The sequence below is a fragment of the Odontomachus brunneus genome, unplaced genomic scaffold, assembly GCF_010583005.1.
Source record: "Odontomachus brunneus isolate Ranch 3 - 2012 unplaced genomic scaffold, Obru_v1 Obru_scaffold_136, whole genome shotgun sequence".
NCBI lineage: Eukaryota > Metazoa > Arthropoda > Insecta > Hymenoptera > Formicidae > Odontomachus > Odontomachus brunneus.
Genome location: NW_022639586.1, coordinates 7,328 through 27,910, shown reverse-complemented (window position 1 = coordinate 27,910; position 20,583 = coordinate 7,328). Strand labels below are relative to the sequence as shown.

The 20,583-nt window shown below is 42.3% G+C and overlaps 1 protein-coding gene across 5 annotated transcripts in view; it reads left to right on the top strand.

The window, feature by feature from the left end:
• Positions 1 to 20,276, top strand: part of LOC116850192 (peripheral plasma membrane protein CASK) — a 238,178-nt gene extending 217,902 nt beyond the window's left edge. For all 5 annotated transcript variants that reach the window (XM_032828171.1, XM_032828172.1, XM_032828170.1 and 2 more), the window contains 8 exons: positions 8,621 to 8,650; positions 11,891 to 12,128; positions 15,068 to 15,124; positions 17,540 to 17,659; positions 17,947 to 18,063; positions 18,246 to 18,353; positions 18,437 to 18,612; positions 20,097 to 20,276. In XM_032828171.1, coding sequence (XP_032684062.1) covers positions 8,621 to 8,650; positions 11,891 to 12,128; positions 15,068 to 15,124; positions 17,540 to 17,659; positions 17,947 to 18,063; positions 18,246 to 18,353; positions 18,437 to 18,612; positions 20,097 to 20,276 — 1,026 coding nt within the window. The remainder of the gene's footprint in view (positions 1 to 8,620; positions 8,651 to 11,890; positions 12,129 to 15,067; positions 15,125 to 17,539; positions 17,660 to 17,946; positions 18,064 to 18,245; positions 18,354 to 18,436; positions 18,613 to 20,096) is intronic.
• The last annotated feature ends 307 nt before the right edge of the window (positions 20,277 to 20,583 follow it).

Below are 20,583 nucleotides of genomic sequence, written 5' to 3'. Positions count from 1 at the left end.
CTCTCTCTCTCTCTCTCTCTCTCTCTCTCTCTCTCTCTCTCTCTCTCTCTCTCTCTCTCTTTCTTTCTCTCTCTCTCTTTCATTCTCCTCTTTCCCTCCCCTCCAACTAGGATTACCCGGATCAACGCAGTGAGCCGTTGAGACTGCTAAAATCGGACGTGACGTCGCCGATTAACGTGAATTTTGTGAATTACGCGGACCAGTGTGATCCCAGACGTTTCCCTCTCACTCTGTCTCGCTCCGCGTTGCGAGACAAATAAAATGGAGAACGCAACGGGACGATATTGTTAGAGTATAATTTATAGTATATGAGATCTCTATACGTAACTTATAGTCTGTATTTTAAGGCAAAGTCGATACGAGCGGTGTAACAAAACGCTTTGGTCGGCGCTTTCGAGTCCACGGCGCGTGCATGTTTCTTTCTCACTCTTTCTCACTTTTTCTTTCCTCAGTTTATCTTTCTCTTTCTCCGATCTTTCAATCTTTCTCTAAATTTCTTTTCCTCTTCCTCTCTCTTTCTTTCTCTTTCTCTCTCGTTCTCTTTTTCTTCCCACCAGTCCCTCTCACTCAGTCTCTCTCTCTCTCTCTCTCTCTCTCTCTCCCTCTCTCTTTCTCTCTCATTCTCTTTTTCTCTCTGTCACTATCTCTCTTTTTGTCTATCTCTCTCTCTCACTTTCTCGTAATTTAGTTCTTCTCTTTTGACTCGCTTCTTCCTATCTATCTGTCTCTCTGATTTGTTCTTAACAACGTTTGGATCAGACATCTCGTTACTGATAGTACGATAGTTCACTTTACGGGTGGGGAGAAATATATATATGTATATATACATACATATATATACATATATACGTAACAGGAATGCACATTTTCGTTTCTCGACATGTGTTGGAATGTTGTTTGTTGTTTTTGTCGTAAGGAAGCTTTTGTTACACCCCTCATTATACCCTCACCTGCATGCAGGACATCTTTGCGAACTGACGCTTTTCTTTTTGGCCGATGTAGCTCTCTGCATCGTGGTTCTCATGAGTGCATACACGTAAGGCTGTGTAAATCGTTCGATGAGTTTCAGTCGAAACTGTAAAACTCTCTGGGTCGTTCAGTTGATCATCATGTCTTGCACGGAATCAGTCGCGACTGTGTAGATAACGCGCAAGCCTGGTAGCAATGTAATTTGGTCTTTATTTTTCTTTTTTTTTTTGTTTTGTCTATTGGCCAATCATATATCGCATCGTAACGATCGAAGATCACAGAAAAATATATTATTATACATGTACTGGTCCAGGAAAATTTGAATCTATCGGCACGAGTCTCTCAATGATCAAACTTTTAAAACAATCAATATTTAGTATCTTCGCGCTTATTTGAAAAATTTCCACGAGATATTTAGATAGTATATTAATTTGAAGAAATAGCGCGGTGACTTCTTCCTGGATAATCCAGCACGATAAAATTTATTCCACTCTCTAAAGAGAAGACACAGCAAGCAGCGCAAACCCTCTCAACATGTCTTGCAATATTTATTGTCCGCCAATGGAACGTCTGGCAAAAATTTCCGCACATGCAGTTGAGGGTAAAAGTCGCAAAATAGCGACGTCTACATCGTCTCGAATGAAAAAGAGAACAAGGAAACCCTTAATCGTTGTCTAGCGTAAGCCTCTCGCGATTTGATTTCGATAATCGCCAGATTAATCGCAGCGGACGCCTCTATCGATGAATCTTCAGGGTGTTTCACTTGAGTGCAAAGTTACAATACACGCACTCTAACGACGGCTTTAAGTAAGACACTTATCTCTTTCTTCGTACCTGAATAAACGGATATTATTTTTCACGTATTCTGTACCTGACGCAAAGAAAACGCAAAGAGAAGAAAATTGTGAAACGTCATTCTACAAGTGTCGCGAATCGTCGAACAATGATGAGCAATCATCGTAGAAGCTTCTGTTTAGTCGTTGTTTGTATATATTTACATATATATATATTTTAGTTCACAGAGAAGGGACGAGATATAGTCACATTATTGTTGTTAATGCCGTTCGACAACGCGTTGCAGTTCGGTTTTAATTATACTTTCGACACCTTGAGACGTAGCATTCGTTTATGTAAATACTTGTGTGTATCTCTCCACATATATATATATACATACATATATCCGCTTATGTTCGTACATGTTTAACGTAGCGCCCAGCCTCTCTCTCTCTCTTTCTCTCTCTCTCTCTCTCTCTCTCTCTCTCTTTCTCTATCTTTATCTATCTATTTGTCTATCTCTTTCTCTCGTTACGCATCACGTAGTAGAGATGCAACCAAAGTGGAAGTGGCAAAATTCAAAGATGTGACATCTCGTCTACTTCCTTGCTTGCATTCTCTGTACTATATATAAACGTGTGTATAGACTCGGCTTGGTCGGATTAGACTTTGTAAAGCGTTGCGACATGTGTTTCGGGAGTCGATGTTACGAGAGGCACGCAGGATTTAATCGGGATATGTACACTGCAAAAGTTGATGGTGCGAACGAGTATTATGAGTATTATACCATATGCGATCGCATAGTGTAGACCATATTTTTCCGAGATAGTATACGACATCTCGTTACTCTCGGGCGAGTGCGAGATAGAGAATATACGACGCAGGACAGATGAACGTTAACTGACATTTTCATGCCTCCACACGGCAAATATACGTAATATCACGAGTTCGAGAAGCAAATGGGCAAAGACAAAACGGCACTCTTGTATACGACAGATTCGATTAAGATAACATAACTCGATAACTCGATCCCGTGGAAAAATTGCTATTTTTGATAACTGCGAGCGCGCTCACGCCTCCGATAACACGAGTCGGCCGGCAATTGCGAATTCCAAGTACACGTAACGAGCACGTTATCCGTCATTCGTGCGGAAACGAGCCTTACGAGGTCAGCCGTTCTCTGTCCCGTGCGTCTGCACTGTGTCCGCCGAGAGGGAACATTCGCCGCTGAATAATCACGATCGTAAGTGCACAAAGCACGTGTGCGCGTTTTCTCGGAGTTGAGCGTGCAACCCGTTTACATGGTACGAATAAGACAGTGTTGTTGTTGTAACTCAAGGCGTCTCTCGATGAGAAGCACTAGAACGAGACGGAGGTATCTTACGTGTTCGCGTAGGAGGAAGTGAAACCCCACCATCGGTTACGATAAGCACCCCCCGCCCGCCCGCCCGTCTGCCCGCTCCTTCCCCCGTGTACCAAGTTGCATCTCCGAAACCATCACTCGGGTTCCCACCACTACTACCCACCCTCTCAATCGCACACCTTTAGGCAAGAACAGCGACAGCATCGGCGAGCGCAGCGGCGGCGACGGCGGCGGCGGCGGCGGCGGCAGCGGCGGCGTTGTTACCCTACAGTGCATTGTACGAAGATATAATAAAGCATGAACCGCTGGAACACACCACGAGTCGTCGCACGTCACCTGTAACGTGACCTCTTCTCCGTGTCCGTCGTAGAAATAGAGTCGACGAACGATACAGTTATCTGCATATGTACATACTCACACACGCACTCACATGCGAGCACAGACACACATACACACCCATACAAGAGTAATTTGTGTGTGTGCGTGTGTGTGTCAGGTGTGTATGTGTCTCTCTTTCTCATTCCCTCTTTCTCATTCTCTCTCTCCGTTCCGTTAAACACACGTGCGCACAAATGTGCTCGATCGCCCTCCCTCTTGTATCCCGCAACAATCGTTACGTTGACACTTTATCGCCCTACACTCGATAATATCTCAGACGACACCTTCGAGTTTCCCGAAGATCTCATCTCCAGAAAATTAGTTCGATCTTTCTCGAGATTGGTAGCGCGTAGAACGTCAGCCGCGCCATAACACACGCCGGGGAAAAAGGAAATTTTTTGTCATTTGTTATGTTGATGCACGCGATGCACGGTCCCGTACATGAAACTAGAAATACACGATGCTCGATTTCATGTCTTCTGATATGCATGCTGAGCAGCAGACAACTCAGTTCACTGCGTAGATCTACCAATACACGATAGCGAATCATGCAGCAAACTGAACTGCCGATCAGCATGCATATAAGAAAGCATGAAGTCATGTATCGTGTGATTCTGGTTTTAGAGAAATAAATTGAGTCGAGTTGCAGATAATATACGGCGGGTGTCCTTTGATAGTGTAGGAGAAAATTGTTTATTTCCATTATTTGCAAAACGCTTAATCATCGTGTTAACTTCATATGCAAATAGGAAAAATGCCGACATTTTTCTCGATCTATTATAAGATATATATTATTTCTCGTTTACAAAACACGTTTACAAATGCGCATATTCAAGTCCTATTTGTCGGGAATTGATCTCACGGTATTCTCGGGTTTCATTCTCGGCACGCGTGCGTTTTCTGCTTGCCAACGGCCTGTACTTTCGGTTTTATGACTACTCAGCTTCGCGAAAGATATCATGAGAAACGGAAATATGACTGGGTGTACTTATGTTCGCGTGCAAGAAGCGTCTACAAAGTTCCGTATCGTCGGACAGTGTTCATAGTAAACCCTCAAAAACCCTAGTCTCTCTCTCTCTCTCTCTCTCTCTCTCTCTCTCTCTCTCTCTCTCTGAGTTAAGTCCACCAATAGAAAAACCTCCAGTAACTGTAATCTTAGTTCATCCTTATGTATCACGTCGCTCTTCTTTTACCATTCTCACTCGCAACGCACCACTTTGCGCACATACATCCGTACATACACATACACATACATATGTTGATTGCAGTATGCGTGGATGAAATAGGTAATCTTTAAGTGTATGTGTTCTTCACCTAAACCCCTACATTATCTGTGTGACATTCATGTTCCAAGCTACGAACCTTACAGTAACGACAAACCGCTTCGTAAGAGCACAACCGGTTCTTGAAAAGAACGTATCGCAGTGCGCGTCGCGTCGAGGGAGTCCGATTTGATATTGGAAAATATTTCATGACGTATGCTTCGTGCAAAGCGCGTTTCTTGAACATAATATCATCTTCACATTTCACAGTTCATTAGAAACCGTATCCGAGAAAATACTGTAATTAGACATTGCGATCCAGACATACTCATCGTCGCAGACTGATGACAGTTGACAGTACACTTGAAAGGACAAAATTTTCCAAATTGGCTGACGGAAAGTTGTCGTCGACGCACACTATCAACAATCAATCGAATGAAGCGTACTGACCGCGAAAGTTTCAACCGCACTGCGATACTGCTCTTTTTACCTCCCTCCCTTCCGAGAGTGCGAGCCCGATGTCCTCGGTCTGGCGCTCGGAAGCTGAGAGTCCGATCCCGATGGAAATCGACAAGAGGATTCAGCAGCATCAGCAGCAGTCAGTCCACCAGACGAGTTGTCGATAGTGCAGTACCTGCTATATCACTGAGTAGAATTGTCTTTCCCGGTGTCGCCTGAAAATCCCATCAGCAGCATACCGAACATCGTCAACCTTTCCCGATCGTTCGTCCGTTCATTTCTTCTTTGAAGTAGAGCGCAGCTTCCAATGCACGTCGGAAACCCACGTACGAACCACCCATGTCCACGCACTGTCCTTTGCGACGTTACTATGGAAACGGGATGGGCACAATCGCGGTGACTTTGTTCGAACAGCAGCCGCAGCAGTGCGAAAGCCCGAACTTCGGGGACGCGCCGTCGCGTTGCCGGGCTCGGATCGGTTGCATGAAAGGAGCCCCGCATCATTATTCCTCACGTCCGAATCGAAGCGAGATAGGAATTTGTAATCGGACAGCATAGAAATTTCCGCGCAGCGCAGAAATATGGATTCTAACCGAACCGAAAGCGCGCAGCGATACGGACTTGTCGCGGAAAATGTTGCTTCAATTTTGCGCTGCGACACACTCGCGTCCGCGGCGAATCGGCTTCGACAAATTGCTAAATTGTCTGGGTATTATCCCATAGTCTAGATGTAGTTCATCGGCGAAAGACCTGACTACGTGTCCATCTAATGTCGTTCGCCGATGATTAATATCATTAGTTGACAAACTCTATTCTCGGGCAGCCTAGCGCTAAAATCGCGCACTCTCTCTCTCTTTTTTACATCATTGAATCGATGCGATATGTGCGACGGAAATCATCTTAGATATCATCGGTCTTGATCGGTATGAAACCGATTCACGGAGCGATACATAAAAATACCCGGATACGCGCCTAATCCTGGACATTGTTATCATTTTGGTCTTTAAATACGAGCATTTAATTTTCAACATTAAAAATAAATATAAATATATATATATATATATATATTTATTTATCTATTTATTTATTTATTGTATATATGTATATTATAAATGTATTGCGTACAGGTATAACTCATTAAACTGAATACAAAATTTCTCCACTATTTCGCAAACAACCACGTAAAATTTTGAGCTATTTATTAAAGCTTAATTAAAAAAGATTGGTGAAAATAACTATGAGAGATGTGGTAGATGAACTGTGATGGCGATGGTGTTTGCCGTCGTGTGCTTACACGTTAGGTCAAATTGAAAGTCCTCTACCATTTTAATAACTTAAAATTTTACGTGGTCGTTTGCGAAATAATGCAGGAATTTTGTGTTTAGTTGGGTGAGTTTCACCTGTATACATGTGTCATGTCAGGCATTCTTTATGTACGTACAGTTGATGTTGAAAGTTTTAATATTTAAATATTCGTATTTAAAAATGAAAACAATAAGAATGTCCAGGATAAGGCACGCGTCCAGCAATTGGTACTCTTATTTTACTGTTCTGCGTGTTCGTTATACTTCTTTTTGAAATTCCACTACTTTTGTTCACTCCGCAATCGGAGCACGATGCTTCAGGTACACTGTTCGCTCGCTCGCTTGCACTGTGAATCATTAATCATTCGTCCTCTCACGACACACGCTCGATGTAAAAGCGATTTTACTAATGAAGCCGCAGTGTGACGATAAAGCCACCGCGAACACGACGTAGAAAAGAAGTCATCCGAGACTCTGAAACGTCAGAGTGTCACCTGCCTGCCGAGCGTTTGCGAGCGTTTTGCCGGGAACAACGGGCGTCGTCCGATCGTTCGCGGCCAGGAACGATCCTGGAAATTCCGAAAGATCGAAGCACTCTGTGAAGCGGTCGCGCGGGTCACGTGTCTCCGTTGAAACTTCGAACGACGATCTAATCGCGGACTTTTACGACCTGAGGCGAAACCACTGAGTACTTCCGCCAGCTTGCTCCCGCTTTAAAGTATCTCACCTGTTTCTCTTTTTTTCTTCCTTATTTTCCGACATGCGCAAGCGAAACTTTACGTCCGCGCGAGAACCACCGCCGTCACGAGCATTAAAACGCGACTACTTTGTGCCGGTTCGATTTCTCCCGATCTTTGCCCGCGCTTCGATTTCTCCCGATCGATAGAAGACATCGAGAATTCACACTCGAAACTCATACTTCCGCGTCACGCTCATCAGACACGTGTCGCAGAGCTGCGAGCTCGAAATTACTTCGTACAGTCGACAGTCGCAGCAGGTGTCGGGGATGTACGAGTAAACAACAGTAATCTACGCGTACGGTATCTAAGCCGTTTTGTACGGGGATTCAAACCGACGGGCAATAATAACAACGCTCGCTGTTCGCCGTCGGTTTAATTAGATTGCGCGTCAGTAGTATTTCGGCACTCCGCGCTGCCTCAGCGATACTCGCGTGTTGCGAAACGCGGATCAACGGAGCCTATAATTTATAAGACCGTGCTTGCGATTCAGTTCCGCGAGTCTGCCATCCGTCGATTGGTATCTTCAACTACCGACAAGAGTCGTGTCTCTCTGTCTCTCTGTCTCTTCTTCTCTTTACGACATTATCGCCGCATTTCGCCGAGATTTCTCGAATTTCGTGTGATATCAGCATCAGCTGGCTATTAACACTTGTCGCGTTAACAAGTTCAAGATACCGAGATCCAAAGATATCGCTGATCCAGTGCAGAATCTTACACTGCGAATGGTACGGTACGAACGAGACATCTCTCTCAAAAATAGCGAGTATAATTTCGACAAGTTCGGATTTCGATGCTGTACGCCAGAATGACCTTTTTGCGTTTATATATATATGTGTATATTCGGCGCCAGACAGCCGAAATGAAAACATGACAACGGATGCGAGGTTCATTTCGTTGTAACTGCAGCATCGAGAATTCGATTCGCCGAGATTGTAGCGTTTTCAAATCGGTCTCAAGATATCTTACGCATAGATTATACGCGAAAGCCCAACGCTCTCTCTTTCTCTTTCTTTTTTTCTCTCTTTCTCTCTTTCTCTCTCTTTTTCTTTCTCTCTTTCTCTCTCTTTCTGTCTCTCTCTCTCTCGTAGCCGTCGAGGATACGAGTCATCTGTCTAATAGTACGAGGATCTAGTAAAGCCTGCATGTGCCACACACAGCAATGCGCACCGTGCATCTCGGAAGCGTTGACGCGTGCGACCCAACCGTAGGTGCTCTTTTATCGTTGATTGTGTCATTTTTATCACTTTATTTCCGTCCCCCGCGCGACGTGGCGCGCGGCGGGCTCCGATTAATCCGTTACTAACGCTTGGTGCGACTTTGAACGTATTAATTAATTGATCTTCCTTTTTTTCTGTTTCCTCAACACTCTAGTTGTTCAGGATTAGGCCTCTGCCAGTGTTAGTAAGTACCGCCACTTGATCTGGTGTGATTGGACTGCTGTAGTTAGACGGCTATGCGTATATACATATATAATTATTATATTTATCTATATATATATATATATATATATATATATATACACATTATGCACACAACACACGCACACGCATACACACGCATACATACACAACACAACACGCACACGTGGCTCTGACTGTCTCTACTCCTATTACCTGTACACGCCATCGCTGAAAAGTAGGACTCTACTCGGACTTTCGCGTCTATCGATTTTTCTTTCCCACTCCACGTGTCTTTTTTTCTCTTTATCTCTCTTTCTCTCTCTTTCTATGCGCGACATCTCTACCTGGCGATACAATTTATCAAGTGCGAGTAATACATAACGATATGTTCGCTTATACGCCTGTACATGAGAAAATTCCTATTCGCATGGACGCTCAGAGGAATGCTTTAGAAATAAAGGAAATCTGTATGAAGCGTACGATCTCTCTACGATATTAGACGTAGCTTAGAATCATCATTATCGTTGCTTTAATCGTATCATGAACTACGCTGTTAAGAGACATGTTCATTTCGGTCAAGTCTTTGATAGGATACGTGTAGTCGAATTCTTTGCAAAATTTTTTTGATCGAATTTCGTGAATTAGAGTAAACGACGTAATTCCTCTCGTCATTTCGCGCCCGTAGCGTATTGCTTGTAATTTTGTACAAGAAAGGACGAGTGAATTTCACAATATTCATGTCCATTCTGCGCTTCACCCTGGGCGTCCGTGTGTTTCTTGTCAAAAGAACCTTCACTTCTCAAACGACGCACTTGACGTAATTCGTGAATACGTGATCCTCCCAAGCGGCCGAGCGGCTCGAGAACGTGTGGCTCCTCGTCATGCTTGAACAGGGCATGCTCGACATTCTCTCAAAGGGAGGCTACTTGCCAACATGACGCTGGAACAGACATCCACTTCTGAAAACGGATAAAACGCTCATGTACCAATAATTCAACGAGCCACGCGTTCTCAGACGTTACACGATCTCACGGTCAACCGAGTGACAATATCAATTCCCGTGCATTCGATCCCCCGAGAGATCCGGAGGCTACGTAGCCTAACGTTGCGATCATCGCACTTTTCGGAGTAAACGTAAGTCACTTAGTTTCGTTTTACACCCTCTCGCGTGTCTCGATCCTACCACGGAAGTGTTTTTTCCTAAAGAGAAACTTGTGCGAACCAATTTTCACGATAACGTGTGTGACTTGTAACTTTTTTTCATACATCGTACCATTTTTACTTTTTTCGCATTATCGGTTACAATCGAAATGGAATATTTTCAACCTATGTCGGGGGTCAGCGTCACCGGAAATGATGGCAATCTCCCTCCTCCCTCTAACTATATAGACATGTGAAACTCTCATTGCCTACTTTAAAACTGTACGAATATTAAATCGGCTTAGCGAGACGTGTAATAAATGATAAATCGGAATATATGCGCGTGCGCTCGTGTCATAAATTAATCACATATATTCGTATCAGACGGAAAGATATATATCCTTTTACGATATCAAAATTTCATCAATTGGCCAGTGTTAAAAACCGCAGGATATATTCAGCCAGCGCTCTTCAGTCGCTAATTTTTGCCTGCCCGCCGCACTGGTTTTAATTAGTACATACGCGTTAATTGGTCGCGAGTCGCCGATACTCGGATTTTGGGACAACTGGAGAAAATTCCTAGTTATAATTAGAATCGATACAATTACGATGTATCTATACCGAGGCGAGTAATATTCGTACAGAATCAATAAACTTCCTCGCACTCCTACATTGACTCTCTCGTCATCCTCTCCCCGTCTCACCCTCTCTCTACATATATATATATATTTTTTTTATAAAAAATTCCTGCGACTTCATCTCGCGAATGATGGTTGCGTTAATCAAGAGCCAATCTTGTCGTCGTCACTATCGCAATCATATTATTCATCATACCTATCGTCTCATGCGTCGTTCTTCATTCACACATTCATGTAGTGGCCGCGCGCATATCTCTGCATCATGCATTTTCGGTATGCGTGCGTTGCGCTCGCGCGCGCGTGTGTACGTGTGCGTCTGTTTTTGCGTGATGTGCAGCAACTAGTGCTTGAGCTTCTTGTAAAACGGAACCACTCGAACGTGTACATACATATATATATATATATATATATATATATATATATAAATATATATATATATGTGTGTGTGTGTGTGTGTGTGTGTGTGCGCTTCCACGCGTGTTCGTGTTATGCATCGCTAAAGAGAAAAAAGAACGACATTCAAATCTCAGCGCTAGTTGACATTACGACAAAAGAGCTCGCGCAACACTCACGTGTCCACCCTTTTGCCACTCCTTATCCTGCTCCCGACGAACGAAGAATTCTTCCGAGCCGATGAATGTGTATCGATTGACTGTAAAAAGCCGGAACGACTCTCTTTTTTTTCGAGTCGACGACCTAACGACAGCGTACCGACTGCAAAACGTCATACAGCGACGTTCAGAGACCGGCGAGCCGATATTTCGTCTGGAAATTCGCGTGACACCCCGTCCTTCCTAACTTTTAAGCGATGTGGCGAAATCGAGCTACGAGTCGATCGCTGGTCGTACCCGCCGTGACATGTAAATGTGAACTCGGCGTCGTCGTTAAACGCGCGCACCTCAGAATATCGACACTACAATCTTGACGAACTTTGTGCGAGCGCTCTCTATATATTTGCCATTGATATACTTTTGTACATTCTCTACATTACGTACTATACCGTTACTCTTTGCAAGCAGCTATTGCCGTTGCTTCACTACGTCGCATCTTCCGCTTTCCTCGCAATATCTAGATTCGTTTCGCTATGTCTAGCGCAGCTATTATATGTAGGTCTATCAGCGATCGATATAGCCCGTAGAACGATACTTTAGTCACGTCTCATCGTCGAGGACCTATTGTCTCGTTAATTAAGACTTTTCTCACTAATCCAATGGATGTCAATGATTTCACCGTGGATCTTCAATTATCTCACGTATTAAGCTCCTTCCTCCTTCATAATCACTCGATATAGTTTCTCGTGTAATTCTCTCCCGTTTAATATGTCAGCGCGGAGTGAAATCCTTGACGTCACATACGAACGACGATTCGACGACGACACGACTCTACTATTACTACTACTACTACTATCACGCTCGAATCTCAACCATGAGCTATCGTAACATGATTTTCTACTGCACCAACAGATTTTCGTTCGGGCGCAGTTCGACTATGATCCGCTGGAGGACGAACTGATACCATGCGCACAGGCTGGGATTGCCTTTAAAACCGGCGATATTCTGCAGATCATCAGCAAGGACGACCATCATTGGTGGCAGGCGCGGAAGGATAACGCGGCTGGCTCCGCGGGTCTTATCCCTTCGCCCGAGTTACAGGAGTGGCGCATCGCCTCCATGTCAATGGAAAAGAACAAACAAGAACAAGGTAATCAGCCTCGATGTCCACGTTTGTACCTTCGTCATATTATACGATTATCCATATATTGGAACAAGACGGAATAATGTTTTTAATATCAAAATAATTCTACACACGCAACATTTCGTGTCAATAGCAAGAAACTCACTGCGCGATTTCAAATTAAGAATTTCTCCCTTGTCGTTCAAGGGGATGCCACACTTGACAACTTCACCAGCAAAATACCGACATTTCTCTGTAAAGTTTATGTTGCATTGATTGTACAGAATTACAAGTGTTTTTACACAATAAAAATATATACAAAAATAATAATTAGAGTCTTATTATATTTTTTATTATATTTTTATTTTATTTTTTATTGTTTTTACCACATATTGGATAATACTCCAGTTCATTTCTCATACGTACATTTGCTGTGTAAAAGCATTTATAATTCTGTACAATCGATATGTTGTAAACTTTGCAGAAAAATGTATTTTGCTGATAAAGTTTTTAAATATGTAACTTATAACGTTATCCTCGAAATCTTTTACATACAACGTTTTGTTATAATAATTTTTTATAGTGATCCACTCTCTATACAAACAAATTAGCAGAATCTATCAAAAAGCATTAAAAAGCGTGTTTTAAACAAAACGCGAATATCGACAACATCGAACTCACATTCGTGTAAGATCTGTATGTAGAAAAAGTATATGGAAAGAAATACAAGAAGAGGATAGCGTGATAACATGAAGCGTCTATTTAACGTAATATTTTGACGGTCGTCTTTGTTCTGTAAATATCTATATATACACAAAATCGATAATGTCGGTAATAGATGATAACGTACTCGACATTTTTAGTTTCATCCAGACGAAGGAGTTTTTTTTTATCAGAGTTGGTCTCTCATGCATTTGGCATCCCCTGAATGAATTTATATTACCGTTTCTCACATGATTCAATTGTTTCTGCAGTTAGATTTTCAAACGAGAAGGTATCTTGCAAAAAAGAAAAAACGAATAATGCAAATATATTCGATAGTGACCATGGTAGATGTTAATCTCGGAGATATTCTCTTTACTATCTTCCGTCGACCAATAAAACATCGGAAGACGATAAAATTTTCCGCGCAACAACCTCGTTATGGAAGTTTTAATGGTATTACGGTATCTCGCAAAGGCAGAATATAGAGCGCACTAGAGCGCTCAGTGTGAGGATAATTTCAATTAAAAATCGGAATAGGATGGGTCTTTCTGAAAATCACTGGTTCCAGCAGATCGCAGAATTTCTTTCGACTGCAAGATCGCGGAGAATCGGAATTCCACCGATTATGGAAACCGTCGTTACGTGACGTTCTTTCACTGACGCTCGATCGATTCATTGTCATCCAGTCGCATCTAACGATCGATTTCCCGCCGATTTTCACCGCTGCGCAAAAAACGAACACGCTCACGAACACGATGTCGTCTGTGTGTTATTCGATGTGTACAGATTTTTCGATGGAGCATGTGGTATCGTGTGTTATCAATCAATTATATATCGTAAAATGGGATGCGTATCGGCAGTGTACCATTCGCTCACGACAGATTAGCTGGGTAATTATCGCTGGCGTTTAATCACAGGCCGCGTCCCGGAACGAAAACAAAAAATAAAAAGAATTGGCAATTGTGACATAACTTCGTAATTTACTACCGATCGTTCGAAATGTGTTTCTTTTAATAGCTGGAAACATGCACGTTTCCCGATGAGAAATATCACCGTTGTTAGGCTCGTGATAATAATAAATGCAATTTCCATGTCGAAGAATAATAAGTATCGTGGTAATAAATAAATGCAATTTCTATGTTAAAGAAATGAGATTCACAATCGAGCAAGTATATTCAGCACCAAATTTTGGATTGCATTCACTGAAGTTCATGATTGAAGTTCATTGCATTTGTTCCAATTATATCTTTCGATTATAATAACACTCAAAAATCTCTGGTATCATTTTAGACATTATTCTTGGAATGAAATTCTTTAAATTCGTATCTCCTATCGAAGTTTGAAGCTAGAATGTTCCTGCAACTGCTGGCTAAATATATCTTTTATCAGCGGATGCTGAAAATAAAGAATTAAACGTAACCGCTACTTCTGACAGCCGCCACTTAAGTCATGAAGCTTTAATATCGTTTTTATTTTAGTCGTAAAATGTTTTAAAGATTAAACGTGTTGCTATAGAGAAGACCGATAGAAACGATCGACAGAAAACATCAAGCCATATACAAGACGGTTCGTCGTTTCCGCATTAGACTTTAAATACACGAGGTGTCATGTTCGTGCGACTGATTCTTAATCGATTTTTTCTTAATAAAAATTCCGCTGCAGATTGTCAAGAATTCTTTAAAATAAAAGAAGTTCTTTTTTAAAATAACGTTTTCTCGATGGTTAATTTCCGGGCGAAATTGTTGCGGCTACGCTCGATAATAACGAGAAAAAGAAAAAGCGAAAAGATTCCTTGTCGTCTTCAACTACAGTAAATTCATCTTTTTCGCACGCGACTTATTTTGCATAATATACATTCGAATCGGGAACGGTCAATTGAGAAAAGAATTACGATGAAACGGCGAACGAGAAAACACGAAGGTACGTAGAAACAATTTCGCGGTTTCGGTTCGTAACGTCGAAAGGTAACAGTCTAATTGAGAATTGCGGTTATAAAGTTATATGCAAATCAGGAGCTGAATGCTTTAAGAACACGCCTAGCGCGAGAGAAAGGGTGGCAGGGAAAGAGAGGGAGAGAAAGTGTGTATATGTGTGTGTGTGTGTGCGTGTGGTGTGTCGGCTCGTCGTGTATCTCTATGTGCCTGTCGACGTAAGTGGCTGGCATGGAGGAGAGGATTAGGAATAGACAAACGGAGAGCAAGCGCTCACTGGAATAATTAGCTGCAGTGATATATCTGTTGTTGTGTGTTATGCGGGGCTAGACGCTGAAGGAGAAGGTGGATGTTCTTCTCACACCGAAGGCTGCGACGGCTCGACAGGTACGTCTCTGCCTTCAGGTAGACACGTGTAGAGTCAGTCACGTAGGACCGTTTTTAGACGCATGAAATACAGACTGGACCCATGCTTCTAAGTACACGCATCACTTACAGAGAAAACGAACGACAAGATATTCGATTGATCGAAAGAAGTAGGATAGAACATCTGTGCCTCGATTAACGAAACTCGCGGGTGGACGACGATTGTCGATCGCGTTCGTGGTGCGCGACCATCTCCAAGCTCATTTCATTGTGTAGAATTAGTCATTCTTTTCTAATATATAAACCAACAACATTCGCGCAACATCTTCACATTGTACGATATTTGCTTCGCAATATTCGATAAAATGACGAAACAATGAAATGTGGGCGTGGAAGAATTTGGAATTTATTTGATTTCATCTTGTAATTGGCAGTAAGCCGGTTGTTTCTGCTAAGAAGAATAAGTTATTTGGATAAGTAGTTCGGAAAGCACATCATCTGTTTCTTCTCCCGGACGAAGCTTTGACATAATGTTTTACATTTTACACATCGCTATGCTCTATGAAGAAGGTGTATATGTATCAGGCTTGTTACATAGTGCAGTAAATATTCATGCAACATGCGCAATAAATAATTGTTAATTTCATAAAAACCGCAGTTGCAACGCTAAGCTACTTTCCACCGAAGAGGAACACAGATCTGCAATAATTTTGCTCCCCCTCTCTCTCTCTCTCTTAGAATTCAGTAATTGCTTCTTTAAAATAAGTTCTGCACTCTGATTTCAAGAATGACATTAATTTTTATCCATCACGTACGGATCCTCGGGGAGAACTGTTAATCGTTCAACTATACAATTTGCAGAAATATCTTACGTGATGCATGAAAATGAATGCCAGTTTCGTAAATTTCAGTGTCTTTAAAACATGTAAGATCAAGGACCGCAGTAACAAAGCAGCTTTCACAAGTTTTCATTTTTCAGGCCTGCATACATGATTTTGTGTGACGTAATCTATAAATTATTACGAGCATAATGTCAATAACAATATATTAATGTAAGCGACATGGCATTCTGTGTGTAATAAATCAATAGATGCTTTTACACAGCGTGCTTCAATGCATGCGGCCGCCACAGAAAAAAAAGATAAAAACAACGTTTCACGCACTTCTCTGCTTGTCTCGCACGACCTCACTCGCAAACATATCGCGGCAACACGATTATAATCGGAGCTTACTGCGGATAATCAATCGATCGTTCCGAATACTGACGGACAACGATATCCGGCGAGTATCTTGCCAGAAATTCCGGAGACGCGATTTTGACTTCTTAACTGTATTCTAAGGTCCCGGATAAAGATCGCGGCGTTTTCCAATGCGTTTCTTCAGTCGACAATCTCCCGAATATTTTGGCAAGATATCGCGGGTTTGCACAGTCGTGCTATCACGCGAAACTTCAATCTACGATGTAGTCACACGCGGATCCTCCTTGGTGCAGTAACCCGGCAATCGCGGGAGGATAACACTCTCACGATATTCACCGTGGCTCCGATTATGACGCGTATATTCAAGGTCTCACGCATTAATCTCTTACACCACGGACCTTACAATGTCATCTTGTGACCTGCTGGAACACCCCTTTCAATATAGGACTCCCAAGTGCCTTTTGGGCATGGCTTCTTTCGAACTGGCTGACTGAATGAACTCTTTTTATATCGATATAGACAAGATCTTGCTTGACCCAGGAAGTGACGTTGTCGCCAAGTAGCAGTCCGTCGCTTCACGTCGGCGTGACTCTCTCGTTAATTCTCCAAGTTGTTATTTCGAGGGACCGTCACGATTGTGATGTGCATGCACATTGGTGCGTGCCGCGTCTCCGATAGGGATAGTGTCGGGCGACGAGTGTATATTTAGGAAACATGATCACACGAGATGTCCTAGCGACGTGAACGATCTTTCTTTGCGAATGACTTCTGCGGGAAACCACCTCTCCGTCGTGCCCATTTTTCGTCAACAACGTAACGTATGTCGCGCATTATCGGTCGATCTAGTTGAAGAGAAAACTTAGTACATTTTTGTGATCTATATTGTAGAAAAGTCGTTATTTTTTTCTCATAAAAAAATCCGTCACTTCACTCTCTGACGCGATTTTTGGTGCGTACACGTACGCGTATACGTATACGTAATGTACGTAAATTAAATTCACTAGTCGATCTCGCTGCGCGATATTCACGGAATCGCGATCGTCCCCTTGAAATCGATTTAACGGCCGTCCATCGACATCTTCAAAGGCGTGCAACTCTTTTACTTAACACGGATAATGGATTTCGTAACGTGACACTTGCACGGTAATTTGCAAGTTTACGTTGAATAAGCGTCTTCGGGGCAGGCGGAGGCGGCCGCGTCTCAAGTTTCTCATTAACGATCCTTTCTTGTTTGCAGTAAATTGCTCAATATTCGGCCGGAAAAAGAAGCAATACAAGGATAAATATCTCGCTAAGCACAATGCTGTTTTCGACCAGCTGGACCTGGTGACCTACGAAGAGGTCGTGAAGCTTCCTTGTGAGTTTCGCACGTTATTTCGTATAATTGTCACGCGATAATTAATTATGTATTTCATTATTCGTATAATAATTAATTGGAATTATTTACTCGTATAATAATTGTGATTCGTATAATTGATTTAACGTGAACGATCAGTGCCTACCTGCTTTCCCACGCTCGACTGCGCGACTGTTGAATTTATCCATAAATAGTTTCACATAAAATATACGCGTATTATGACGCACATGAAATATCTAGATGTTGATCTCCAGAAATATTCTAACACTCTATCTTTATCTTTGCAGATCCTGCCTTTCAGAGAAAGACATTAGTATTATTGGGAGCACACGGTGTCGGTCGACGACACATAAAGAACACAATTATCTCCAAACATCCCGAGAAATATGCCTATCCTATTCCGCGTAAGTATCTCGAAGTTTGTGTAATATTTCAATATAATAAAGTTACTTGTTATCAATAAGAAAATAAATGAAAATATATAATGGAAAATGTCTTTTTACCATGGAAAAAGATTGTGAAGTTAAATAGTTGTGAAAAATACATAGAGAGATATGTATATCGAATTTAATTGGTTGATGCGCAGATACAACGAGGCTTCCACGAAACGACGAAGAGGATGGTCGTAATTACTATTTCGTATCGCACGACGAGATGATGGCAGACATAGCCGCTAATGAATACCTCGAATATGGTAAATTGAAAAGCCGCGAGAGCTAATCCTCTCCCGATTAAAGTTCCCTCATCTGAGACTTAATCTGTTTTTCTTATGAACAGGTACGCACGAAGACGCTATGTACGGAACTAAACTCGAAACTATTCGCAAAATTCACGAAGAAGGCAGAATGGCCATATTGGATGTCGAACCGCAAGCGCTGAAAGTTTTACGTACCGCTGAATTTGCACCTTACGTCGTCTTCATCGCCTCACCAGTATTTCAAAACGTTACGGACGTAAGTATAGCAACAAGCTCCGAGGGAGAGCTTGAAGAATAAACTTATATATTGCATATTTTGAATATTTCCCTCGCAGACCGCCTAGCATCGATCGATGAGAACGTGTTTTATTACAATATGAGATTTATTGGCGGGCACGCGAGTATATGCAATACAAGCAAAAATGGGATATTCATAAATTCACAATAAAATATAGATACATCTTTTCGTATAACCTTTGCTATTATTTCGTACAATGCATATAGCCGACTGTTTAAAAATGTATGTCTCAACATACACATTGTGTGCCAACAATAACCTAATTACAAATTTCGTCATGTTTATTTGAACGTTATATTCTCGAGACTCTTGGAGCGCGCTTATTCATCGATCGCATTTACATTTAAGCTCATGTATACAATATTAAAATAATAATGTATATTTCTCATTTGCATAGATAACCGCGTATCCTATTTGCGTATCAAATATTCTATAGTACCAGATAATTAATTAAAATACAATATATGCAGAAATACGATGTATGCAGAAGACGTTCCATTCGATCAAGCTATAACCCGGTCTATAATATTGGCTTTAAAGTGTTCGCTGTGAAATGTGATTAATTGTCAAAGAGACTTCATTCTATAACAGTACATTCTGCAGCGCACTAACGCAATATCTAGTTAGGAGGCAAAGGATCCATCAAAGAGTACATGTGGGGAGAACACTGATATGTGCAAATGCTCCCCGATCCACACCGAAATGTGGCTCACAGTTCTTGATTCATAGCTAACAGCGTGAGTCGGGAATGCCTGCACGCCAATTGAGCAATTAAGCCAACTATTCAGCGATCTTCACATGAATAATGGATTTAGCGAATTAATCGGGCAAACAATCATCGGCTCACTTGTTCCTAAGTGAATTGTTGTCTCTAACCGATCAAAATCTGCGAATGTACTCTGACCTGAAATCGATCAAGAACGGCGGGCACTCTATACATGTGACAGTTCTATAAATATAATATACACACGTTAATAAACAATAAGTATGTGCTCATCGCGAACGCTTTACAGTATATAGAATTAAATGCCCAAATCCCAATATTATCCGTCTCATTTTTAATTAAAAGATGATTTATTTAATATTCGCTGTATATAATGCAGTTAAATATACACATAATATGTCCGATATGAAATACGCTCTGTAGAAAGTGTAAAGCATAGAAAGTGTGATAGATGATATTCTTTTCATTGCGAGACGCGAGAGGTTCTCAAGATATAACCGATGGAACTATTGAAGTTCGACGATCACTTGTGAGTCTGCGCCGATAAACGATGAAAAGAGTAGAGCACTTCGATCTGTTATCATCGGACTCGATTTATTATCCGAGTTTATTATCCGATTCGTCCCTTCCGATCGTCAGTTTTTACGCAGCCATATCGTGGAATCCACAAGAGATGGATCGACAACGATTTTTTTTAAATATCGCTTGTGCTTTCCAGCTTGATGGCAGTCTGGAACGACTGGCGAAAGAGTCGGACATGCTGAAGCAGGCGTACGGGCACTTCTTCGACCTGACCATCGTGAACAACGACCTTGACGAGACGATCGCTCAACTGGAGGCCGCAATCGAGCGCGTGCACACGACACCTCAATGGGTGCCCGTCTCCTGGGTCTACTGACAGCGGTCGTCACCGATTCGTCAGATCGTCACTGCGGATTGCAACGGCTCGTCGCGAGTGAAGTAGTGATCGTCAGAACGACCTGTGACGACCATCGGACCGACACCTCGATCATCTCGCGAAGATCCGACGGAGAGAACGCGCCGGGACCGACCACAACCGGCCCGCGGCCGATTGATCAAAACGGGCGCACGTGCACGCGCACGTCGGACCAAGCCACAAACGTGCTCACCGCCGATCGGCTGACGGTGAACGAACGACCGGAGTGACTATAGGATGGCCGTGTGTTCACGAAGTTCTTTCCATC